Below are 27,815 nucleotides of genomic sequence, written 5' to 3' on the forward strand. Positions count from 1 at the left end.
CTACTGAGAGAAAACTAGGAGAATTGAATTAATTTATAATACCAAGTGAATCAAATGATAATCTTTTGCAGGTTGAAAACTTCAAAGTGAAGATAAATCGATCAACATTTCCAATAAAGAGTTCATAATGAGAAGAACTCATCCGACAGGGGGAGAAAAAGTTCATAATGAGAAGAGCTTGTTCGACCTATCACTCGATTCATGACATTTCGAATCAGTGATACCTCTCTTGAGGGATTGACATTTCAAATGGAGAGTTCATAATGAGAAGAACTCATCCAACGAGGGAGAAGAAGTTCATAAAGAGAAGAACTTGTTCAACCTTGGTTCAAGATTTCTAGTGGAAAGTTCATAATGAGAAGAACTTATCCAACGAGGGAGAAGAAGTTCATAATGAGAAGAACTTGTTCAATCTTGCATCAATATTTACAGCGGAGAGTTCATAATGAGAATAACTCATCCGATAGAGGCAGAAGAAGTTCATAATCAGAAGAACTTATTCAACATTGCATCACATATGGAGTTGAATCAGCAACGCCTCTCTTGAGGGATCAATATTTATGAAAGAAAGATCACGATGAGAAAACACCAGTGACTCAAAGAGCAGTACTTAAGCCAAAACATGGTGCTTTATTATCTTTGTTTCATTCCCGTTTCACTGCAATGAGCAAAGAGGGGCAGCTGTAAGCACCATCATTTTTTATTCCACCATATTTTATTCAACATCCCATGCCACTACCATTTTTTATTCAACATCCCATGCCACCACCATGCCCCCACGTGAAGCACCCATGTTTCCACTAATTCCAAGCCTGTTCCACGCCAAAGCTAGCCCATCCCCCGCCAAATGCACCATCGCCGACAACAAGCAACTTTAATTATTTGCATTTTGCTTGTATTTAGCTGGGAAGGGTATAGGACAGGAGGAAAAACGAAAACGAAAAAATGGGAGGGGAGAACATTTTGTAACGAGAGGGAATTCGAGAGCAAGATTGTAAATCCTTTCCCTCACCATTCAAAAGATGAGAGAACATTTGTAAGAGGAGACCTGATCCTCATTTTTCGAGAAGCAGTAGAAAACAAATAACATTTCATTGGTATCTTCTATTTTTCTTTTGATTTCCAGTATGTTCTATATATGTCCTTATTTTGAAGCAAGTAGAAACCAAGAGATAGGAAAGAATTTTATTTCGTTACCTTCATTGCTTGTTTTCCCATCGATTGCCTGAGTACTTATCACCGTGATAGCTTTCAGTTCATCCGTTCATATCGACGAGATTGAGAGATAAGCAGTTGGGTTTCTGTCTGATTCGTTTAAGAGAGAAGGGTGTGAGTGGAGAGTAGAGAGTGTTGCGCCAGTTTAAGCCGACTTACGGCTTGAGTTTCAGCCTCTGGTTTCGTCGAACGAAGAGAGATGAAGGGAGAGAGGTGTCGAAGGTGGTCGTGTTTTAGTTTGGAAATGGTTTTAGGTTTAGTATAGAGGATGTTATGTTCTTAGGTTAAATGTTAAGCTAAAGTTTTAAGATTTACATAAAACGACAGTGTTTTGAATTAGAGTAATTAGTTCTTTACCCGAGCTAGGGGGTAAAATTATGAGAGCACTCCGCTCTATTTTGGGTTAATGCAATTTAGTCCTCAAGTTAAGCTTTTTCGAGTTTCTAATCGCGTCTTTATATTTCATGCGTCTTTCATTTTGGTTCTTCATTATGTTGTTCTGAATTTTATATTAGTTTTATATTTAACCTGTAATTTTGTTAGTTGATATTTTAGTCCCTAAAGTCAGTAATTTTGGATTTTCTTTCGTTTGTACATTTGGTATGCTTCTTTGGATAATTACATTTTAGTCCAACATGCAATTATGGGTTTATTTCGATTTTAACACAAGAAATGTGATTATTTGTGTTACATGACTTGGCTTTTGTTTAATTTATGGTCTTAGACTTAGAATTATTTGCTTATTCATTTTAGTCATTATGTTGTTTTTTATTCATTTTCATGATAATGTGCATGTAAATATATTAGTATATAGTGATTAGTGTTGGATTAAATAGGTTTCATTTAGGATTAATATTAGAGCCTATATTTTTAGATTTGAGCCCCTATGCTCTTTAATTTTCACAATTTGACACTATAGGTTAGAAAAAGCCTTAATTTATTCTTAGTATAATTAGGATTAAATAAAATTTTGCTTGATTGCATTGTTTTAAAAAACTTAAGGCACTGTTCACTTATTAAGGAGTTAATAGTATATCCTCTGTGATCGTGCTCAGGGGGTGACTACTGGTAATTCCCTAAATAAGTCGACATCCTTTTCAAAACCACATCATGTTTTCTAAAAACGAGGCAATGTTCGGTTATTAGGCACAATAACTTATCTCTCGCATTTACGCTCGGGGGTGAATGTTATCGGTCTCAATAAACGAATACCCTTTTCAAACTCTGCATCCTTAATGATTTTTAAATTAAAAAAGATCGAACTCAAAATTTCTGATTTTAAATATAGGGTAATCAACTAGGTACCAATTTTTGGGCGCTTGTGGGGGTGCTAATCCTTCCCCACGCGTAACTGACTCCCGAACCTGATTCCTAGATTTTCACAGACCCTAAAACTCAGTGTTTTATTAAAATAAAATGTTTTATTAAAATCACCCAGTTTTTACGGTGTTCCAATCTCACCTTAAATGATTGGTGGTGACTTTTCACATTTTCGAAATATTTTCAAAGAGAAAATCCCCGAGTCGGTATCGGTCTTTCCCCGCCCGGGCGAAAAATGGTGTTGACAACCTAACATTAGGTATAATTTTTAAAAATAATTCAACGGCCAAATAGATAATTTATCTTACTATTAAATATTTAATTGAATATAGTATTACAAGTAAATTCAATATCAACTTGACTATAAATATTTTAAATAAAAAAATTAAAAATATTGCTTAATAATTATTTACTATAAGATAATATATCTATTTCACTTATAATATTGTTGATTTAACTATAATAATATTTTTACACTCTCCTTATTTATAACAACCATATCCTCCTAATAATATTAATTACTACATAAAGAAAACTATTTTTATACACTTTTAATTGAATGGACATTCAAATAATTTATTTATTTTTTATTTTTTAATAGTCTATAATGATTACAATAGTATTATCTATTCAAAATATTTCTTAATCATTGACAATACAAGCACATCATGCAGACGCAATTGCTTGAACCCATAACCTCAAATAAGAACGACATTCCCTTTAATCATTAAGGTCACTTAATGAGTTCAACATTCAATTAATTTTTTTGAAATAAATCACTAATTTCATTCAAATATGAAATATTTTAAATTACAATTACGATCATAATCGTAAAATAAGCACATAATTAGAATAATTTCATATAATCATTGAAACAAAACTAGGAACTTAAGATTACATAAGCACCATACAAGGAAAGATTCAAATATAACCCAGAAAACTCGAACAAAAATATATACAAATAAATCTGATCTCATCGGCAAACAAACCACAAAAGGGGATCAAGCTACTCAAAGACCACCAACAAAACGCAAATCAGACTCGAACTACGTGAAAAGCTATTCACGAATGCATAACGAGAATCCAAATTCAATCTGAGGGTCCAAAGCATGGAAAATCAATAATATAACAATTAAGCGACATCTTGATCAATCATGATAATGTTTAATTAATCATTAAAAAAAGATAAGCGAAAATAATGGTCAAACAGCCGAAAAAAGTGCCAAAAGATATAAGAAAATGTGCCATAAAGACATAGAGAAACGTAATATACAAGCAGACTTATTGAAAAATAAAAAATGAGAGAAAATAAAAGGTACCGACAGTCCACAACCAACATTAAAGTTGTTATTGTCGTCGACCAATAAAAATTAAAAAGAAAAAAAATGAATGACTTACTATGAGAGAAAACTAGGAGAATTGAATTAATTTATAATACCAAGTGAATCAAATCTTAAATGTATATAATCGAAATATATACATATATTAAAATTTAGGTCAATATATATATATATATATATATATATATATATATCTGATTTATTGACCGACTAATCCAGATCGAATTTTATAGAGACGATGGCAATTCTCCCAACCCAATTTACTTTATTTGCAAATGTTAAAAATTAAATCCCTAAAACTACTTAAAAACCTAATACCTTATACTATTATACCAACTAGTTGTTGGTTTGGTCAATATATATTAATTTAACACCAAAAGGTTGCATTTTCCGTATTCCAACGAAGCATAGGTCAACGACATAGGTTAGACACGTGGTTTGATATTTGGCTCTAATTCTTACTTGAAAATTTGATTACGTCGAATATTGTTTGGTCAATGTATCGATTTCAATGAAAGAAAAAAATTGATCAATATTATACGTTTTGGGTAAGTCAAATTTTATATTGCAGATATTTGATACACAGTGTAAATACAACATTTTAATGCCGTAGAATATATTTATTGTTATTAAATAAAAAATATCTTTTGTAAGTAAAACAAATATATGGTGTTTTTCTCGAAAAATCACCGGTGATCGGTATATTTATCGATTTAATACCGGTCAGATTATATTTTTCGATCTAATACCCGTAGCAGTAAAGCGCGCCCCCTGAACCGCGTTATCTGTTGATTTGGTGTCACGTGGAGTATAACCCCATGTACCGCATTATACGCTGACTGGGTTACACGTGGGGTATAGCGCGCCCCCTGCTCCGCGCTATACGCCGTACCAAAATTATATTTAACGCGGTCTCTAGTTCGCGCTATATAATAATTACATATAACGCGATGCAGGTACTGCGCCTTATATGTTTATAAATACACTCTTCCGGTTCTCACATCTCCTCGCATCTCTCCTCTCTTATAAATTAATACAACAATTCCGTCAACTAGTAATAATTCTAGCAATCTTCTCATATTTGATTTAGAAGTTCGTGCGATTTTTTCGTTATAAGTTAATTTTGTTATAATTTTTTAATTATATTTATTGTTTATTATCATTATTTGAAAAAATATTATACTAATTATTTTCAATTAATTTTTATGTTTGTAAAATTGAAAAGCGAGAGCATGCGTCGAAATAGTTTTGCGGTGGGGGTAATAATATAAAATTATATTATTTAAATTATTTACGTTGATGTGTAAAAAATAATTTGTGTTATATTTTCGTTCATATATAATTTATTTAATCAGGTTTGTTTCAGTTATTTTTTTTGCAGATATAATATTGCCGCACTTTTAAACTCAAAGAATGGCGTGACTTTCAGCTATTGTTTATTATGATGGTGAAATTCGAGAAGATAAAACAGGCGTTGTTTTCGTATCAAATAAGCGTGTTAAAATATCATTCAAGAGAAACATAACTCTTGAGGAGCTGATAACGAAGATTTCGAGGAAGATTCATATTGGAAGTAATAGAAGAATGTCGTCGTTGTAGTACAGATTTCCAACATCATTGTTGCCATTAACTTATACAACGTTTGAACTTTCGAACAATGATTATGTTCAAATGATGGTTGAAGCTCAAAGTAATTATTCAGATGCCGCTATTGAGATGTATGCATATTTTGTTCAAGTGCGTGCTGTTCGGGGTCAATCTTTAAGCTCACACTATGGGCTGGCTGAACAAGTTGATCAAGTTGACAGCCCGACTACAGTAATGTGTAATGATTTTAATGCCATAATGGGGAGACATTCATCCGTAACTCCTCACGATATGTACCGAGGTGGGTCCACGAACAATCCGTATGGCAACACCGCGTCCAGCTCAAGGGGAAAACATTCATCTGCAAATTTCTTTGACTTTAATATGGAGATGTCACCGACGCAACAATCTGTACAGTTTCCATTTGACACGATGGCTTCAAGCTCCAGGGGGAGGCATTCGACTGTGAGCTTTTTTGATCTGAATGTCGATATGCCTTCCAGTTTAAGGGGAAGGCGTGCAAGTAGTAGGTTCTTCGACCTAAATGTGGAGAGCATAGAGGAACCATCATCTCCACCAGAAGAACCGTTTCGTGAGCCTGGTACGGATGGTGCTGAGACTGGACTATTCATTCACCCAGAATCACCGCAATTCAACTCCGATGATGATGAAGTTCCAGGAAATGTGGCACAAACTGACCCTCCTGCACACATGTATGAAGCTGATTATGGTGCAATGTACGGGCCAGAATTTGCTGATATGTCTCATCTCGGTGACTATGGATATTACTCATCAATAAATAATGGTGAGTTATCTTTAGGCATGGAGTTTTCAAGCAAAGAAGAAGTGATGATGGCTATCAAAAATTACAATATCCGTAATTCTGTTCAGTCCAGAGTCAACCGATCGACGACCAAAAAATATGTATGCTACTGTGCCCGACGTGAAAACGGATGCAATTGGATGGTTCACGTATCGAAAATGAAGAGGAAAAACAACATATGGGAACTAACATTATACAACGGTCCTCACACATGTTGTGCTGGATGGGTCACCCAAGATCATCCCAACTTGGACTGTGAAGTGATATGTCAAGCCATCATGCCCATGGTAAAAGCAAGCTCTCATATAGTTGTTGCAGTGTTGATTTCAGCTATACAATCACAGTATGGGTACACTGTCTCCTATAAAAAAGCTTGGTTGGCAAAACAAAATGACATTGTCAAACTTTATGGCGAATGTGATGCATCTTACAATGAACTTCCAGGTTGGTTTAGGCTGGTGCAGATTCTACCGAGTTTTTTGAAGTTACCCACAGTGCGTTAATGCTGCCAAATACTGCAAGCCTGTGGTCCAGATCGACGGAACTTTCTTGTATGGAAAATACAAGCAAGTTTTATTATTGGCAGTTGTCCAAGATGGCAATCGTAACGTTCTTCCAGTTGCTTTTGCTCTTGTCGAAGGAGAAGATACAGATTATTAGGCTTTTTTTGGGTCCAATGTGGCAACCACCCTTTGTCCAACATAGGTATTGTCTCCGACATATTGCTGCGAACTATCATGGAAGGTACAAGAAGAATGATGAGCATCAATTAATTGTGCGCATGGGTAAGTGAAAACAAGTTAGTAAGTTATACATTTTTTGATCATTTTAATTTTGCAAAGAAAGCAAGTTTGTAAGTTATACATTTTTTGATCAGGTTACGAACTACTTCCTCGAACGTTTGAATCAATGCTTCAAGATTTGCGGGAGAAGAACGAGGAAGGATACGATTACATCAGCCTCATCGATAAAGAAATGTGGACGAACGCATATGATGGAGGATATCAATATGGACACATGACGACCAACTTGGCTAAGGCAATCAATTCAACCTTAAAGGGTGCACGTCACTTACCTGTAGCGGCTTTGGTAAAAACTATATATTTTCGTTTGGTAAAAACCTGGATGCAAGGCAGTCATGTCTATCACCCTAGATTAATTGTAGATCTACAGAAAAAAAATTGATGCATCAAATGGAATATCTGTAACAAGCTCCTCTAGAAGGCATGAAATGTTTCGTGTCACAGAGTTGTCGCGACCTCTTCAAGGGATTGAAGCTGTGTCGTTAAGAGTAAATCTAAGGGACAGAACGTGCGACTGCGAGTTTTTTCAAGCTCTGAAGTATCCATGCTCTCATGTGATAGCAGCTTGCTCGCATACACGTCAAGATTATAACCATTTTGTGGATCCCGTATACCTACTATCTGAAGTTTTTAAGGTATACGAATTTGAGTTTCCCCTCATAGGTAATGACAAAGACCCTGATGAGGTTCAAGATTGGCTTCCGATTGTACCAAATCCAAGTTTATTGAGGGAGCGTGGTCGTCCAAAATCCAATCGAATTCATTGCGATATGGATATTCGAGAAAGATCTAGACAAGACAGAAGATGTGGCCATTGTAGAAACCCATGACACACTAGAAAAACATGTCCACTTCTGTTGTCATCAAGTAACAATTGACGAGGAAATGATGTATTTGTTTATCAAAAAATAATTCTTGTATTTTAATTTGCATTTACTTCAAGTTAATGTCATTCGATAATCGCTGATGAAGATTAAAAAAACAAACACAATCATTAAATTTTATCAAACTAATAACAATTTGGTATTTAAATACAACAAGATTATAATAAGAATTAAATGGTAAATGATAACCAAATTACAATAACTGATATTAAATGGTAATAAACAAAATTAACTAAAATATATTAAAAAAGTCCAACAAATTTAACAAAATAAAGTAAGTATTAAATGAGAAATAATAAAAAATTACAATTAAACAAAATAAAGTAAATACAAATATAAAAAAAATCTATCGATGCCTGCATCGCGAATGGGTTCCGCAGGGCGGTGGTTGTTGGTCTCGAGGAGGATTTCTTCGTATCACTGGTTCTGACTCCTCGCTGTCATCATCGTCGTCATTGTCGTTGTCACCATCTTCATCGTTGTCATTATCGTCGTCGTCATCCTGAGCAGGTACATTAGGTTGATGAGGAGCTGATGACGATGAAGCACCTCCATAGAATAAGGACCCTGGAGATGTATGACTGACTATCCCACCGGCTTGCGAAAACTAGGAAAACCCATACATCACTGAGTGTGAAAACTGTACAGGAGGTGTCTGTGCTGTGGCCATGGGTGATAAGACTGAACCCGCCAAATATCTAGCATATAAACCCCAAGTCGGATCTGTAAACATAGACCTATAATAGCCTCCAGGAGGGGTCATTTGTGACGGTGGTGGCGGCGGGGTCATAAAACCAAGTGAAGGCGGCGACGGCGACATCTGGTAATGAAAAGGCGATGGTGGTATCATATATGGCTGCGAAATCATAAATGGCTGCTGTGAAGGTCTGCTGTGAAGGTCCTGCTGAGAAGGATGAGCACCTACTCTCCGTCCACGAGTCGGAGGACGATGGTGCTGTGTCGGTGAACGTCTCTGTCGACGTCGTACAAAAGTCTGCCCTCGTGCATCCTCGGAAAGTAGAAACGGTTTCCCGTTACTGTTGAACCACTCATATTAATCCTCAGCATACATCAAGAAGTTAGTAAAAATGGGCTCTCTACGTGGAAGGCGCCGATGTCGATCCTCCCACAACACGACCCACTCATGATGCCTCACCAGCTAATCTGTATCTGTCTTGCCGCGTCTATCTAAGCTATGCAACTCGTCCATATTGCGAGGTGCTTCCGAAATTGGTTGAAAACAACCAAACTGCCAGAGCACGCGATCAGTGGAGTGCCACTCGACGGTCGCATAACAGATCAGAGGGACCATCGCCATCCAAACATCTGATGGACCCCTCAACTCAGGTGGGATCACCGCCCTCACATCATCAGTAGAATATGGCACCCATTCAAACTAAAACAAATAATATATAATTTTTATCAAAATAATAATCTAATTATATAACTATAATCTAAAATCGATTTGTAAACATTAAAATTCATACATGTGTGCCAGCCTTCTGATCGATTAGCACCCTAATTTTTTCTAAATCATCAGGTAGCTCCTGATGATTTTTCCTATCAGTAGACCACCTATTCAAGGAAAAATATTTGTTATACGCTGTATAAAATTATTAATATATAAAATCGGTTTTATAATTACCTCAGAAGTAGTAGAAATACGAATGGGTTCTTCACAACGGGACATAAAAAGGGCAATCGATACCATGCCCAAGATTGCAGCAGCAAGAGACATCCGCCGACAGCATTACGTCTGTAGTCAGTGGCTCCACACATCTCCCGGTACAGTAAAGCCAAAACTACCGAGCCCCAACTGAATGATCCGGCGAGACGAAAGTCGCTAAGATGTCGCAACCACATGCAGTGAACTAGGTTGCGCGATTTGTCTGGAATCAGCAACCCTCCTATCAGCTGTAGTATGCATGCCCGTGCATACATCTTAACCTCATCCTCAGAGGCGTCTACGCTCAACTCCCGAAAATTGGCATCTAACCAATTTAACGGTATCCTACCTCTGATAAAATTTTCCGGGACACGTCCTAGACTATCCCAACACAAAGTAGTCCAAGAACCGGAAGCTATCCCCGATATCACATCTCCATCCACCGGAAGCCCCAGGTGCATAGAAACATCCTCAAGCGTGATCGTGCACTCTCCGCACGGAAGATGGAATGTGTGGGTCTCCGGCCTCCACCGCTCTACTAAGGTAGAAATCAGGTCTGGCTCTATCTTACAATAACCCTGATATCTACCTATGTAATCGAATCCAGCCTCTACTAAATACGGCAAGACACGGCTGGGTATCACTAACTTAAGATTCCTAATAAAAGAATCTAATACACGGTCCTTCTCCTAAAAATAAATAATTACAAAAATTAATTCTTAATCTAATAATCATGCATTATATAAATCAACTAATTATTACTAATAATTTAAATTAAATTAAAACGTTAAAATGTTACCGTATCAACAAAGTGTCGATATATTTAATTCTTAATCTAATAATCATGCATTAAATAAATCAACTAATTATTACTAATAATTTAAATTAAATTAAAACGTTAAAATATTACCGTATCAGCAAAGTGTCGAGATATTTAATTCTTAATCTAATAATCATGCATTAAATAAATCAACTAAATATTACTAATAATTTAAATTAAAACGTTAAAATGTTACCGTATCAGCAAAGTATAGAGATATATGATTTCCGTCCGACGAAGTAGACTGCATTCCATTATATATCTGCAAAAGAATTATATTAGTAAAATATTAAATAAAGTAAAATACTTAAATAAATTAAATACATAATAGTAAAAATATTATAAAATATACCTTAAAAAGATAGAGTATTGAGAGAAATTTAGAGAATTTGAGAGAATTTGGTGTAATAAAAGTGATTAAGATGGAGGTATTTATAGGGAGGATTGAGATGTGGACGGGCGGGTATTTAGGGGTATAGCGCACCCCTTGCACCGCGCTATACCCCACGTGTCAGATAACTAGGTATAGCGCGGATCAGGGGGCGCGCTATATCCACGTGGCGCCAGATCACCGTATATCGCGGGGCAGAGGGCGCGCTATACTCATGTGGCGCCAAATCAGCGTATAGCACGGTTCAGGGGGCACGCTTTACTGTTACGAGTGTTAGATTGAAAAATATAATATGACCGATGTTAAATCGATAAATATACCAATCACCGGTGATTTATTGAGAAAAACGTCCAAATATATATATATATTTAATAAAAAGCTCAAAATGAAATAAATGATAGTGTCTATTTCGTAATGTTCTTCCAAAATATGTTGGAGAATCCTAAGTAAATAAATCACGATTGAACACAAAAAGCCATCCTTGCCCTTTGCTAGTTTACAAAATTGGATTGGAGATTAAATATAGTATGGATATATTTTTATTAGTACGGGATGATTACAAAAAATATTTGTTTAAAATATTTTTAAACATTTGATAATGAATGTTCAAACACCTATATATATAATATGTTCGAATTATGGACATCCACTCTATGGATAATAATAACCTCTATAATATTCAGATCGATTGATTCATGCATAGTATGAAGTTTTTTTAATACACACCAATGATTATATGATAGCGTTTATTTAGAATTTTTCAAATCTTATTAATAATTTACATATTTACAAATGTTCAAGTTCGAATATTTTTTTTCTATAAGTTCTAAATTTAATCCTAATCATACTTATAGGGGGGGGAATGAGAACTCTTAGGAAGAAAAGAGAGTACTTTTAGTGAGTATATAACTCATGACTTAATAAGATACAAGGGAACAAAGATGAGTAACTTGACCCATTAAGTATATTTACTATAAATTCGAATATTTTAAAAAATAATATTATCTTTTATAATTAAAGTAAATTAATAAAATTTAAATAATACGAAGTTAATGCTAAAATATATTGGGTTGAATTTTGGATTGAAAATGACAATTAATGTCTAAACATTATTTGTTAGGTAAAGTTTGAAGAATGGTGGGGTAAACATTCCATCTAAATCATGTTCCCTACTTTCCCTTTTAGAAAACAAATTGAATTATTGCATCTAACCGTAATTACATTCAAACTTGTGAGTGTTCAATAATCTAACGCTTCCTGGAAGGTTACAGTTGCATGCATCTATGGCATCTTTCTTTTCTGTTTTCTTTGTTCATGGATTTTTCCATATTTGACAACAGATCTAGAACCAAGGGTTGACTGGAAACTAAGAAAAGAAAAGAAGTTTGGTTGATTGGGAGGGGCAATACTGACTGTACACTAAAAAAAGGTAAGGTGTAATAATGGTGGGCAATGGTTAAAGGCAACCGGCATTTAATGCGGACATGTTTGTATTAACTGCTAGTAGTAAATGAGGGAATTGATTGGTCTCAGCTCCCAACTCTCGAAGGATTCGACTTTAAAGAAAAAAATATTTTTTTTGCTCTATCTGTGCCTGTTGAAACCTCACCGGGAAAACAAGACGGTCTTTTCTCTGTTTTCTCTTCACTTTTTTCCTTTTATCTTTGAAATCCTTGATGTTTTGATTCTTTTTTCTGGGGAATTTGGCATGTTTATGAATCTGGGTTTTGCATATTTTGTGGGGTTAAGACTTGGGGTGGTGTTAAATTTGAATTGAAACAATGGGCCCTTGAAGTTTCATATTCTAAAGAAAATTCTTTGATCTAAGCTAAAGCTTTTGTTTTTCTTATTCTAATCAGACAGATACTTTGTTTTCCCTTTCCCCTTCTTTATGACCATTTCTTCTTTGATCTTATAAAAGCAGAGAGTCTTGGTTCAGCAATATTCGTTTGGCAAATAAAGTAAAGTGCTTCGCTATTTACAAAAAGCTAAAGCTTGATTCTTTGAAATACAACATTACCGCCTTGGTTTGAAACTTGTTGTGCTTTTATTCAAGGCTTCTTTGAATTACACGACTAGCAAGTTTGCTTCTTTGGTTCTATTAGCCGAGATTTTTGGTAGAGAGAGAGTGCAAAAGAGGCAGGTATTCATGCATTTTTCACTATGGAAACCAATATCCCATTGTGCAGCTTTAATAGCAGAAAAGAAAACCAGAAGAAGAAACGGTTCTGGTTTGAGGGAGGACTCGGAGATAAAGCCTTCAATGCTCCGACAACTGCAAGAAAACAGGCTCAGGGAAGCTCTTGAGGAAGCATCCGAAGATGGGTCGCTTACTAAATCCCAAGACATTGATCCTTCGTCTTTGAACCAAGAAGGGGGCATTGAAAGGTCGAGGTCACTGGCTAGACTCCGTGCCCAAAATGAATTCTTGACCGCCACTTCTCTTTTTGCAGACCGTACGTTTTGTTCTCAAGATACCATTCCAGGCCTCCATGATGCCTTTTCCAAGTTCCTCACAGTGTACCCCAAGTTTCAAGCAACTGAGAAGGTTGACCATCTGAGAGTGGATGAGTACGGCCACTTGTCTGAATCTTCTACAAAGGTATGCCTTGATTATTGTGGTTTTGGGTTGTTCTCTTATACTCAAACTCAAGAGAATTGGGATACAACGATGTTTAGTTTGTCTGAAGTAACTGCAAATTTGAGTAACCATGCTCTTTATGGAGGTGCCGAGAGTGGAACTATGGAACATGATATAAAGACCAGGATTTTTGATCATTTAAACATCCCTGCTAATGAGTATGGCCTTGTTTTCACTGTTAGTAGAGGGTCAGCGTTTAAGTTGCTAGCTGAAGCTTACCCTTTTCAGACCAATAAGAAACTGATGACTATGTTCGATCACGAGAGTCAGTCGGTGATTTGGATGGCTCAGTGTGCTAAAGAGAAAGGTGCTAAGGTTTACAATGCCTGGTTTAAATGGCCTTCCTTGAAACTCTGCTCTAGGGAGCTGAGGAAGCAGATTTCGAACAAGAAAAAGAGGAAGAAGGGCCATGCGAATGGTCTTTTTGTATTTCCGGTTCAGTCTAGAGTGACTGGGGCAAAGTATTCTTACCAGTGGATGGCACTTGCCCAACAAAACCGTTGGCATACATTGCTTGATGCAGGGTCATTAGGTCCCAAGGATATGGATTCACTTGGCTTGTCCTTATTTAGGCCGGATTTTATTATTACATCGTTTTATAGGTTGTTTGGATATGATCCAACTGGTTTTGGATGCCTTTTGATTAAGAAATCTGTGATGTCAAGCTTGCAGATTCCTTATGGACATACTGGGTCTGGAATGGTGAAGATCCTCCCTGTTTATCCACAGTACTTGAGTGACTCTATTGATGGACTTGATGTTTTAGTTAGACTTGAGGATGAAACAGCTAAACACAATGAAGAATCGTTGCCTGAGAGAAATGGTGGGTATCAAATGCCTGCCTTTTCAGGTGTTTTCACTTCCAATCAGGTCAGGGATGTTTTTGAAACAGAGATGGATCATGATAATAGCTCGGATAGGGATGGAGCAAGCACCATTTTTGAGGAAGCTGAGAACCTTTCAGTTGGTGATCTCATGAGAAGTCCAGTTTTTAGTGAAGATGAATCATTGGACAATTCGTACTGGATTGATTTGGGGCAGAGTCCATTTGGGTCCGATAATTCTGGCCAACTAATCAGACCGAAACCAGACTCAAACTTACTGCCATCATTGTTTTCTGGGAAGAGAAACAATAAGCGTCTGTCTCCAAAAGTGACTTCAAAAATATCTACTAGTCCAGTCTGCGATGACAGAAAGTTGAACACAAGATTGCGGGGAGATTCCGTGTTATCTTTTGATGCAGCTGTATTGTCTGTGTCACATGAATCGGACCAAATTAAGAAGATCCCTGAAGAAGAACCTGCTGAAATGGACCCTGGTTCTGGAGATGATGAGAAGTATAAAGATATCAAGTATGTTGGGGAGATTCAAGAAAAATCTGGCTTGGAATGCTTGAGTTCTAAGGTAAATGGATTCAAACCGAAGAATGGAATGCTTGAGAATACATTGGCCTCTGAAGTCTGCGAAGAAACAAAAGGAAGTGCTATCAGGAGAGAGACTGAGGGTGAGTTTAGACTGCTGGGAAGGAGAGAAGGGAGTAGGTTTGCCAATGGTAGATTTTTCGGTTTCGATGGGGAAGATCGAGTGGCAAGCATGGATCGCAGAGTATCTTTTAGCGTGGAAGACAACTGCAATGAGAATCCAAGCCGGTTGGAGCCTGGTGAAATATCATTGACTACCTTGCCTGACGATGAATCCTGCACTGATGAATTGAATGATGATGATGACCTAGAGTGCAGTAGAAGGGAACCTGAGATAATCTGCCATCACCTTGATCATGTGAATATGTTGGGTCTAAACAAAACTACCCTTAGATTGCGATACCTGATCAATTGGCTTGTTACCTCGTTACTTCAACTTCGGTTACCAAGTTCAGATGAAAACAAGAGAACCCATCTTGTGCAAATATATGGCCCAAAGATCAAATACGAAAGAGGTGCAGCTGTAGCCTTAATGTGCGGGACAGCAACGGTGGACGGCTAATTGACCCAGAAGTCGTTCAGCAGCTAGCTGAGAAGAGTGGTATTTCTCTTGGCATCGGTATACTCAGTCATGTACGAGTTGTGGACGACGTGAAACAGCAGTGCAAGGAACTTGAGCTTGAAGATTCAGCCCTATGTCAGCCAATGGCTAATGGTTGCAAAGATGGCAAAAGCTTATTTTTTCGAGTTAAAGTAATTACAGCGTCACTTGGTTTCCTAACCAACTTCGAAGATGTTTACAAGACATGGACTTTCATAGCCAAGTTTCTTAATCCGTCATTTATCGAAGACAATGATTTATCCACAATATCTGAAGGTTTAGAACATGAGTAAGGGAGGCTTGTACCCAGGTTTGGCTCTCATTAAAGGAAATTTCGTAAAACCAAAGAAGATGAAACCTGCGGATACCACCTCGCAATAAGGATATGTGCACAATTTCAAACTGATTGGAGATGGTGAAGTCAACTCGAAAGGATGCAAAGGTATGGAACAGAGTGTTTTGTTTCCCTTGGAGCAGTTCCTTGTGAGAAGTTGTATTTTTCTTTTTCTTCATTTTTGTTGGAAATATATCTTTGTGGGAGTTTTAATCACGTTTCAGCCTCATGTAGGGTCTGGTTTATCATAGCACGTCAGTTTCAGAGTCGATATCGTATAATGCAAAATAGAATCGGAATTTTGTTTTCGAGACAGGTTTTACTATTGGCAAAAATATAGTTGTTGATGAACTTCGATTTTGTGCATATATAGATAATCATCTACGCAACAATCTGTTCATGCATGTATAGATGATCATCTACACAGAACATACTTCTTAACAAGTCAAAGTGAGTTATTTGGTATCCGAAACTCACGAGAAATTTTTTTAAAAATAATATATGAAAAATTTATTAATAATTTTAAACTAGAGAGCTTTAATTTTTGATTTCATGATCGAGTTGAACTTGATAATTTTAAACTATAAAGCTTTTAAGTCAAATTAAATTAAATTTTAAACTTTTCAAATCAAATTTAATAATATTCCGACTTGTCTTGTTTACACCACTACTATGGAGTATGGACTATGGTCTTTTATAATTTCTCATTCATGTAGTTGGCCGAACTGATAAGTATTTAATAATATAAGGCCAAGGAAACGTTGTTGGGCCATTAACATAGATCTCGGTTGGAAACTAGTAATCTCAATTCCCATGGTGGCTTATAAACATAGTTGTAGTTTTAAAAGTTGGATAATGTGCTTGTATAGACTCATTAATTCACTTATGCTTTAAAGGCCCCATCTTCTCATCGTACGGTTTGGCAGCCAACCAGAGTTCAGCTTTACCTTATCCAAAATCACACCCTCCATACGGTATTTCCTTTTCTTTCCTCTCCTCTATCTGCAACATCCTGCACGATCCAACTCTCAGGTAATCCCAAATCCTTTCATTTCATTTCTTTCGTTTCATTTTGTCTCTCCAAAGTAAAAGGTTTTTGTTAAGCGAATTCCTTCTGCGTGCCAAAGTGCTATAGCTTCATGAACATGGCGAAAAGTACTTCAGCGGTCGTGGGTCCAGCTACAGTCACTGCCTCAGTTGTGAATTATGGCAGCAAAGCCCGACAGAGGACGCCCAAAGTCGTTTACATTGGAGGGATGAGTTCCTATGAAGGTCTGAAAGCACACAACAACGTGATTTACCCCGGTCTGCCGGTGAGCACCGAGAAGTGCTTTGCTAATATCGTCAGCTCCTTGAAGGCGAGTGGAAAGGAAGAACGGGTGGTGGCTGCGGAGCCTTGTCATCAACATGCAATGCAGCAGCTGAGATTTTCAAGATCGCAGCCATCATGAATGGCCTTGTTTTGGTTGGGGTAGCAGTTGGGTTCGTTCTTTTGCGTATTGAAGCATCTCTAGAGGAATCCGAGGAGTGAGGACATTCACCTGTTTCTACCCTTGGTGTAATGTTTGATGTGTGACATTTTGCTGGTTGTGTATGATTGAAATAATTGCCAAAGATCATTTCAATGTGTGTTAAACTTTTCAATCATTGAAGAAATAAGCATACCAATTTAGCATTTGCTTCCGGGCCTTGAAGAATGTAATCCCAGGTGAATTCTAATCCGGGCAATATTCATGTTCCTCCATGTAAGTTCCAATTCAAGAACTAAAAAAATGGAAGTTCCTGCTATGGATCAACGCCATCGTTCTCCCACCTGCAAGGCAAACAAGTTGCCATCATATAGAAACCATAAGAAACAATCCAAAAGAGTGACGAAAAACATGAGATTAAAGCAGGGATTTAAATTGTAGTTTCAATTACGTTGTGTTTATCGCAATTATAACATATATTATCACTGGAGAATTACTTTCTTTAACGGAGATAAACAAGTGCAGTTTTAACGGAGGTGCTAAGAGTATCATACTCCGATCTTGAATTACTATTGATAGATTGATTTATCAATTAACAACGTTATAATTTAGTAGAAAATAATAATTTTCTTCATCATAAATCAATTAAATTGAGTGAGTTAGGTGTGTCATCCAACCTGTCAATAAAAATATATCCTTTCGCCCACCCAATGAAGAGACATGCATGGGGAAGTTGACGTAAGCTTAGGACGAATTGCAAAATTATCAACAATTAATGGTGATTTTTTCAACAACAAAATCTTTTTTACGGTAACAAACGATAATTTTCTTATTGTTCAACCAAAAAAACGATGATTTTAACTGCTTATTGTTTAAATAAATTTATTTCCCTAAATAATAATTTTACTATTTTTTTCTAAATTAGCACTAAAATGGTCCATTACCCAACTTTACTTTTATATCATCATAAAAAACGTGGTCCTTAAAAGTATTGTATTAATTCCTAATTACTATCATCACATGGGTGACTTTTACTATGACATGTTCAGACACTCCCACTTGGTTTTCTGATATAATTGGCCGTTATCTTAACATCTCAACAGTCCAATCATGCCCCATGCATCAACTGTGCGATGTAGCCTCATTCAGAGGATCTCCTAATTCGTCTCTCAAGCTGGCTTTATCCTTGAATAATGGTCACCCTACAAAAACAGGGCAGAAACTTTAGCTTTCTTAAATTGATCAGACACATATACCTCGTCATTTGCATTTTTGTTTTTCACTCCATAACCCCCTTTCTTTGAAAGTCAGAAATAGTTTAATCAAATAATATATGTCCAAAAAATTTTAATCTATTAATAATTGACTATGTGTATGCAATTGTTTGAACTCTTTTTATTACTGGTTAATGAATTCATCGTCAGGAAAACTTAGATCAGAAGTTATGTATGTTGTTTAGTTTTTAGGGGCTGGTAACGACGTGATCAGAGTGTTAAAAAAATTCAAAATTCCATCTTTTTGAATAGAATGGGACCCGACATGAACATGCTGTTGCTAGCTCATTAACAGTCAACGAAACCATGTCCTTGCCTTGTCTTGTTTTGCCTTTATGACAGCCAACCCATTGAAGAAGTCGATCACATATACGCTCTGAAACATCCCTTTTCTCTGTTTCTGCCCCCCCCCCCAAAAAAGAGCTTGAATTTGGCTCTACTCAAATTTTTTCCCTGGGAATATGGAGCTAAGCCTTGGACAGCGCTCCACCACTAGCAGCCTAGAAAAAGTAGTGGTTGCCGTTAAAGCAGAGAGGGTCATCTCGAAAACCGCCTTGGCTTGGGCGCTCACTCATGTTGTTCGTCCTGGTGATTGCGTTACCTTGCTCGCCATCTTCCCTGGTGAAAGAAAAGGTAATTTTTTTCATCTAATCCAGATACAAAATTTTTTGTTTGTTTTCACTGTTTTGCAAAACTTTTTTTTTTTGTTTTCCCTTTTAATTTGTTCAAGGCAAAAGATTTTGGAATTTCTCGATGCTTACTGGAGATTGCGGGAGCAATATTATGGAGGAATTACCGGAAAGAATTTGTCAGATCTCAGAGTCATGTTCTCAAATGGTACTTCAGTTTCATAACCAAATCGAGGTAATTAATTGTCTAAACTTGCTTAATTTGCCAGTTGAATTAGCTTCTTTCATGTAGCTGCATATGGAGTCTTTGGTTTATTTCTTCTATGAACTTTACAAAAAGCAAAGTAACATGCTTTTGTCTTTCCTAGAAACAGCATTAAACATGAAATGGATTTACTGACAGATTGGGGTGTCCGTATTTAGAAGTTTCCAGGAACCCAAACAGGGCTTAAGCTCTACAGTCAGATGGAAACAAAAAAAGTTAATGATTAGAGGGCTTGTTTAGACATTGGACTTCGGGATGGTTGAATGTCATTGCCATGTGCATGATGAAGTATAGTTTAAGTAGCATTATTGCCAATCAACATTATTAAAGTTATTTTTCATGGAACCCCATTTTTTTATATGGTTCATGAAGTGGGTCCCTTGAGATTCTATGCAAGTTTTAATCAAAACTTCTAATTTCAGGCATGATAGCTAAAATTGCAGTAATCACATGAAACCTTCATTTACTTGGGAGCCAAATGCTAAGCAAACTATTGTTTGGGGGAGGAATTTGCCTTCTACATAAGGTTGATAATGAGTTCTTAAATTGCAGGTTACTGTGAGGATCAAGGTGGTGTCAGGTACAACTTGCAGTTCAGTGGCTGCTGAAGCAAAGAACAATGGTGCCAACTGGGTCATACTGGACAAGTAATTAACCATACAAAAAAAAGTATTATTTCTTGTTTCTAAGCTATTAGTTTAATTGGTTGGTCATAATTGTGGCTTATCTCCTTTACTTGCTCGCTTTATACTAGTTCAATATTCCTTCAACTTTGTCTTATATGTTAGTTTTAGACTTTTAGTGGTCAAAGATTGTTACCTACTGCCTTTGGAATATGCTCATATGCTAACATTTTTGTCATTATGCCCATAATAATAATACTTTTTGAAGTAATAATCATTAAACTACAAACATATGTTATACTCCTTAATTCTGTCTGGTAAACGATCAATCTAATTATTGCCAAGTCCTAACGTTGTTTCTGAATCATATTATTTGAGTTCAGTATTTTGTGTTGTGTTATTCATGTGTAGAATGCAATTCTATTCTACCTTTACCAATCAATTCAAAGGATAACAAAATGGAAATGGTCTGATTGAATAATCCAATTGTTTTCCAGTCAAAAATGATAATGGCATGCTTGGTCTGTAACATCTCACAATAACAATTTGGCATGGCAGAAACTCAGTTACTTAATCTAGATGTCGATTTTCGTGTTAACTCATGAAGAGTTGTTTTTGAATCAGAAAACTGAAGCAAGAGCTGAAACAATGCATGGATGAACTTCACTGCAACATTGTAGTGATGAAAGGTTCCCAACCAAAAGTTCTCAGGCTTAACTTGCAATGCATAGATGAGCTTCGAACTCCTTTTTTCTCTGCTGCTTCCTCTCCGGTTATGGATTCTGGAGGCCACCTAGGACATAGGATGAAGCATTCTACTCCTGTCAGCAGCCCAGAAGAACCGAGTACTTCTTATTCAAGAACAAGCCAAGAGGGGTTGCTGCCAAATTCTGATTCAGCAACATCTCTTTTCCTGGTCTATCAGGAAAATCCTCTTTTTGAAGGGATGAACCGAGGAAATTACTCTTTCGTAGATAAAATGAATAACTTGGATAACCAACTTGCTCTCATTGATTCACATGGAGAAAAGCTAATAAATCTATCAGTAAATTCAACATCTTCTGTGAAAAGTAATGACAAGAGTATATTTTGGATTCCCCAAAATCACAATGATGAAAAGCCAGGTAAAACCCTAAGCAATAGAGTCATCCCTTCTAGTTCCAAAAGCTTGCTTGACAAGTTTGTCCAATATGATCGAGATGGAAAGGAAGGTAGACTTGTCAATCAAAGCCATGACAAAGACTACATGGTTAGCTCAAACATTAGAGATGCAGTTGCCTTAGGTAGAACATCCTCAGTTCCTCCACCCTTATGCTCATTTTGTCAACACAAGGCACCAGTCTTTGGCAAACCGCCAAGACGGTTTTCTTTCGAGGAGCTAGAGGAGCAACTGATGGATTTGCAGAAGTGAATTTTTTGGCAGAAGGTGTTTTTGGTGTTGTTTATAGAGGGATTTTGAGAGATGGTCAGTTTGTAGCAGTGAAGCTGTTAAAGTTCATCGGTTGTCAAGCGGATATTGATTTCTGCAGGGAGGTACAGGTTTTGAGCTGCGCGCAACATAGGAATGTTGTGTTGCTAATTGGGTTTTGTATTGATAGTAACAAGAGAGTCTTGGTTTATGAGTACATCTGCAATGGATCCTTAGATTTCCATTTACATGGTATTCATTTTCTCATGTCTATTTCTCTCAGTATCATATTTTGTATACAATCATACAGTTTCCATCTACACCATTTTCTATTTCCAATTAGAACCTCTGTCATCCAAAATGATATTAGTTACATCTGGTTGACAGGAGCGGTAGAGGCTCTCTAGATTGGCAATCACGACTAAGAATAGCAATTGGAGCAGCACGAGGCTTGCGATACCTTCATGAAGATTGTAGAGTTGGTTGTATAGTACATAGAGATATGCGGCCCGAAAATATTCTCCTAACTCACGATTTTGAGCCCCAGGTACTTGCAGTCGGTTATTGGACATTTCTGAAAGCGTTGGTGTTTATGCTTGTTAATATTGAACCAAGACATGAATTCATCGTGAAGGAAAATGCAGCACACTGATGATCTGTTTTAATCATTTGACTATATAAGCAAGTCGTGGTAGAATTTGAAATTCTTGTAGAGAGGTTTTTGGTTTGAAAAGTTTCATCCTCCATATAACTGGTCATTACTACTTTTTTGGGTTAAAATGCAAAATGCTTGAAGAACCTCAAAAGTTCATTTGATATATTCATATGGCTTGCAGAGCATTGTTTCATCATTTAGTAGATTCCTCATTTGATATATTCATCATGCCTTACTTTTTAGTTTGTCTTCAGGTTACTGATTTTGGCCTCGCTAGATGGCATTCTGGTCAATGGATTGGAAACGAAGATCGAACTATTGGAACTTCAGGGTACTTTCTAAATTCCTCTCTTTCTTTTCCTTGGATTAAAAGTAATCCTAGTTTCACAACACAAACACTGCACCAATATGCTTTGTTAGAAATTTTTGGTATACAATCGTTAAGACCTGACATCTTTTGTAGCCTGAAATTTACATAAAACAATGAACATTTATTAAACCTGTGAACATTTCTATCATTCTAAAAGGTTCTCAAAAATGAAATGACTAAATCCAGGTACCTTGCCCCAGAGTATTTGGATGGTGGAAGGATTACACAGAAAGTTGATGTATATGCATTTGGAGTGGTGCTATTAGAGTTAATGACAGGTCAAAGAATCAATGACCTGAAATATTACAAGGGCCAGAATTTCTTATCAGACTGGTTCCACCCTCTAGCTGCATTGAATCCGAACCAAATAATAACAAATATTTATCAGTTGATTGATCCATGTTTAGCCCCCAGCAAAGTCCAGGACTACACTCATCAGTTCCAGGCCATGGGACGTGCCGCTTTCTTGTGCCTAAATCACGATCCAGAATCGAGACCCCCAATGTCAAAGGTATTCTATCTTGTCCATCAAGTTTTAAATTCTTTTCATACTTCTTCCTTTTCCATAATATTTTGTGTAGGAGCTTCTTACCCCATTTCATGAGATGGCTACTGAAATTGAGGATTTTCATATGTTCTCTGCAAATTGTTAGATCCTTGGAATGCTTGAAGGAGGAGATACCAGCATTCCTCTGAGTTTAGACCTGAACTCAATCGGCAATCGAAGTGGTCATTTGCGTGGATTGAAAACTCAAACACAACCGGAATCTAGGAGACTCCACTCTCGAAAACTTTCGCACTGACTGGATTGATGATTCAACAGGCAAGAGGAAGCTGATGCTTGTATAGTTGAGCATTATCCATCACATGATATATATATATTTTTTTACCTTTCTAGTATTTTCTTTTACTGGAAGATACTCTACCCCTGGGAATTGCATGTTTGTAATGAGTTCATTCATTTGCTCAAATTTGCAAGATATAGCGAAGAATATACAAGTATTTTGTACTGGAATAATACTATGATAATAATAATGACTTTTATTTCTTTTCCTGTAATTTGTTCTTGGACCAATTCACACTAGTTTTTTTCTTTCCCGGGACTTATTTCGACATACACAAGTCATTGAATTTCCATGATTTGTGTGAGCGAAAGGTTGACTAGTTTCTTATTAGTTGAAGATCAAAGCAAAGCAAATACCTTGTAAGAAAAGAAAGGGAATTTTATTTAAGAAATCTGTCTCCAGGTTTCATCAAACAAAGTACACAACAATCATCTTTATTTACTACTATATAACCCAGGGAAAACCCTCAAACGGATTTCATTCCAACAACATACTATAGCAAACTGGTTTCCTCCCCCAGTCCACGTGTCATTACCTAAAGATAATTCCATTACAAACCATGAACACGTGGCAATTCAAGAGACCCGAAATTCATTTGGGATCGGTTTTCAGTACCTCCCGTAATTGCTGCCCGATGAGCAGCTCCCACCAGAAGGTGAAGACTCGCTTTCACACCCCACAGCCTGATGCTGGTTTTGCTGCGTCGACCCTATCTGAGCATACTCCGACACGCTCCACACTTTGACCGACTTATCGAGGCTCCCACTGTACAGTTTCCACCGCTGCTCATTCTTCACTTTTTGGTCCTTTTCCGCGGCCAAGCACTTTACTGGCCCCGTATGCCCCGTTAGCACCGAGAGGCATGTGTGGATGTGGCTATCCCTACGCCAAACACATATGGTTTTATCAGCTGATCCGCTAAACACCAAATTCCCAGTCGCCTCAAGGCAGAGAACCGCCAGCTTGTGCCCTTTAAGTGCCCCGCCGTGGGCTAGATTCTTTTCCAGTCCCCAGAAATTAACCAGGCCGTCACTTGAGCCACAGTACAATACTGAAGCAGGGTTGTTGATTGCCAAAGCTGTGACTGCAGTTACTTGTTGTAAAAGAGTTTGACTCAACGTATGTTTCGTTCCTTTTTTCACCCGTTCCCTTTTCCACACTTTTACGGTTCCATCGGCCGAACCCGTGAAAACCGTATCTCCGGTGCTCGAAACCACGGAGTTAACAGCGTCGTCGTGTGCCTGAACCGATTCAAGGCATTTATAATCGGAAGTTCTCCATACTTTAAACGTTTTATCCCATGAAGCCGAGTAAAGAAGACCTTGTTCTTCATTCAAGCTCAAACAGGATAATGCATCCGAGTGTTTGATCCATAAATAGCGCTTGCGCTTCACGTCAATGTAATTGCTTGGTTTAATGGAACTTTTGAGTATCTCTTTCAGGGTTGGCAACGTTCCAGCTCGTTTATGAACACCCGGGTTATTAAGAGAGGCTTTCCAAACCCGGATCCTTCCATCTTGATGACCCGTATAAATCTTTTGCCCTGAAATCACAATGGCCTTAACCAATCCACTGTTTGATTTGAAACCCGTATATTCTTTCAGATTCTTCCACACACGGATGTTCTTGCTATCGGAGCCGGTGTAAAGTAGATCATTCCAGGCTGCTAAGGAATAAATATGGCCCTCTTCACGAGTAAGAGACCCGATGAGACTATGGGGTGGAACAATTTTGTCGTCGTCAGGGGTGGAGGGAGACTTGTCGAAATTAAAGGTTTGGTTCCACGGCGACATCATCATCGGCGACTCTTCTCCGCTCGACCTGTTCGGTTCGGAAGGGCCGGAACCGTTAGCCGATGCGCTGCTGTGACGAAGGCATAAATCATCTTCATCCACAGGAGATGTCATGGACATGTTAGGATCCGAAAGTGTAGTTTTCCCAAACTTGGATTTCCGAATGCCATCAGCCTGTTCCGGCATTGTGTCCTCTAACTCTCTCATTCCAATCCCAGAGAAGAAGAAGAAATAGAGTATATAGCAAATCAAACAAACCCCAACCACCAATTATCAAAAGAAACGAATTCTAAATATAGGAAAAAAAAACAATAACAAAGAGAAGGATAGGCAGGAAAGATTTGAGGGTTAAAGAGTATACAGATATGGTTGCATTTGCATTGCATGCATTGCTATGTATATATATTCCGCGATTGCAATTACAGAATCAAGATAGGTATGGTACTGCATATGTGTGGCATCAAAATTTGACAAGTGTTGGGATGTAAATGGGGTTCACAAATACTGACCATGGGTTCAGGGAATCAGGGACCTCGGTAGTTTTATTAGTTGGGATTCGGGTTCTTCTTTTAACATCTCTATTAAAAAAAATAACCTTCGATGTTGTTAGATAGTTTTTTTTATTAGTTTGAGTTATTATAAGATAATATATGTTTATAATATTTTTAATAAAAGTAATATTTTTTAACCATTAAAATCACTTAAAGATTCTGACAAATTATATTACCATCAAAGGAGAAGGGTTAATATCTTTCCATTTCTTAATATTCATAAATTGGAGCAACCCGTCCCTTTTTGCCTACGCTGTCAATGACTTCAATTATTATAGAGAGAAGGGTAAAATTTTGAAGGTAAAAGAAAAAGTGACATCGTGAATTAGCTGAGCAGTGGACGGTGTGAAATGGAGAAATGCAATAATTTATAATGATTCCATTCTTCCATATTTGGGTCTCAATTTAGAGGCAAAACAAAAGTGTCCTACAAACTTCAAAGCATAAGCAATGGAAATTAATGTGTTGTACACAAGTATCCACCATGGTTTACTGGGTTTCCTGTTGCTAAAGTCTGGGAAGAAAATGTAGCAGAGGGTGATGTTTATGGTTTTAAGTATTGCCTTTGCTTTGCGCGGACTGTTGGGGCACTGTGCATGCCACACCTTGTATAAAAAAACAAGGTTATTTTGTATACAAGTGAGCAGTGTCATTCAAATTAAAGAAAAATACAAATAAATAAATGAATTTTAATTGCAAATTATTTTCGTTCAAATTTATCCTTTTTTTTAAAAAAAGGAAATATCCTTAGCCTATAGGTACTCGAAATCCACTAGAGAGGAAAAGGACATAAATTCACGAATTTGAACAAAAATCTGTTACATACTTTTGCCTTAAATGTCATGGAAAAACTAAAAGGTTGAACCAATAACAAATGACGACAAGGAAAGTCCCAATTGCAATGGGACAGGTGTGTTTGGAATTCCAAGAGTAACTGTTAAGCCGCTACGTAGAAAGGACACATTTGTCTGAACGTCTATGTTCATAGTACCTTTATCAGCTCACCTGCTCCTATGCCCTAGGACTAACCTCTTGTAGGGCCACTTGTCCTGCACCCCCGTTAAAGCTAGAAGCGTTTTTCTGTTTCGGAACCCGACCACTAGGGTCGCACCCTTGTCGTACAGAACCCTATAACTTACTATGGAAACAAAAGCAAGCCTGGTTTTCGGAATTTGGTGTAACGATCAACCATGGTGCACAATAAGAGTGACATTACGTGTTTGTTGCACTCATGTTCACTCGTGTTCGTTGTTCAATGTGTCGTTGAGACACTTAGTCTATAAACCAATTTGTGTTTTGTTTAATCACAAAGGATAGTATCTTAACATTTTGACACAACAGATCCATCCGTTTTTGTGTTTTGTTTTTGGCAAACAATATTAGCATTGGACACGTGAAGTCTTTGCTTGAAATTCGCGCATAAAAATCACTAGAGTAGAATAATTTTTTCAAAATTATATTTTTATATTTAGTTCACATATCCCTTTAATAACATTTTTTGAGTTATAATAATAGAAATATTACCTTCAAATTCTTAGATATTGAACAATTCTCCAATCAAATACTATAATCTTACATTTCTAATAAATAAATCAAATAAGATAATGCAAATTCCCAGAGTAATGTTATATCACAATAATCTTTTACCAAATATAATATTACATTCTTTGAATCAAACGATCTTTAAAAACGAAAAGAATACATGATCTTTTCTTTTATCAATAATATATAAATTTATATTTATTTGCTTAACGATGATCATATTAGAGATAAATCTTATAGAATCAAATAAAATTATTAGAACAATAAAATCTTATCATTAAACTGAAACAATTTTATATAAATAAATTCAAACATTTAATACTCATTAATACTATTTATGTTTAAGTTCATAAACTAATTCACTACAACAAAATTGTTCTTTAGCGACATTTGGAGAGTAACGCCACAAACTATAAACATATAGCGGCGTTTACAATCAAAATGCCACAAAAATAATACTTTAGCGGCGTTTCTTAAATAAACGTCGCGATAGAGTATTACTTTAGCGGCATTTTTATAAAAACGCCATAATAAGGTACATTTAT

The 27,815-nt window shown here is 36.8% G+C and overlaps 1 protein-coding gene and 3 pseudogenes across 1 annotated transcript; 3 read left to right on the forward strand and 1 right to left on the reverse strand.

Moving 5' to 3' along the window:
* The first annotated feature begins 12,095 nt into the window (after positions 1 to 12,095).
* On the forward strand, positions 12,096 to 16,137 carry LOC120183265 (annotated as a pseudogene).
* A 587-nt stretch (positions 16,138 to 16,724) lies between these two features.
* LOC120183276 lies at positions 16,725 to 17,575 on the forward strand (annotated as a pseudogene).
* A 1,417-nt stretch (positions 17,576 to 18,992) lies between these two features.
* Positions 18,993 to 23,432, forward strand: LOC120183283 (annotated as a pseudogene).
* A 312-nt stretch (positions 23,433 to 23,744) lies between these two features.
* Positions 23,745 to 25,531, reverse strand: LOC120183293 (protein JINGUBANG-like). The gene has a single exon (XM_039188022.1). The coding sequence runs from the start codon at positions 25,382 to 25,384 to the stop codon at positions 23,993 to 23,995; it is 1,392 nt and encodes a 463-aa protein (XP_039043953.1). The 5' UTR covers positions 25,385 to 25,531; the 3' UTR covers positions 23,745 to 23,992.
* Between the last annotated feature and the right edge of the window lie 2,284 nt (positions 25,532 to 27,815).

This window comes from Hibiscus syriacus, unplaced genomic scaffold, assembly GCF_006381635.1.
Source record: "Hibiscus syriacus cultivar Baekdansim isolate YM2019G1 unplaced genomic scaffold, ASM638163v2 tig00003725_pilon, whole genome shotgun sequence".
Lineage (NCBI taxonomy): Eukaryota > Viridiplantae > Streptophyta > Magnoliopsida > Malvales > Malvaceae > Hibiscus > Hibiscus syriacus.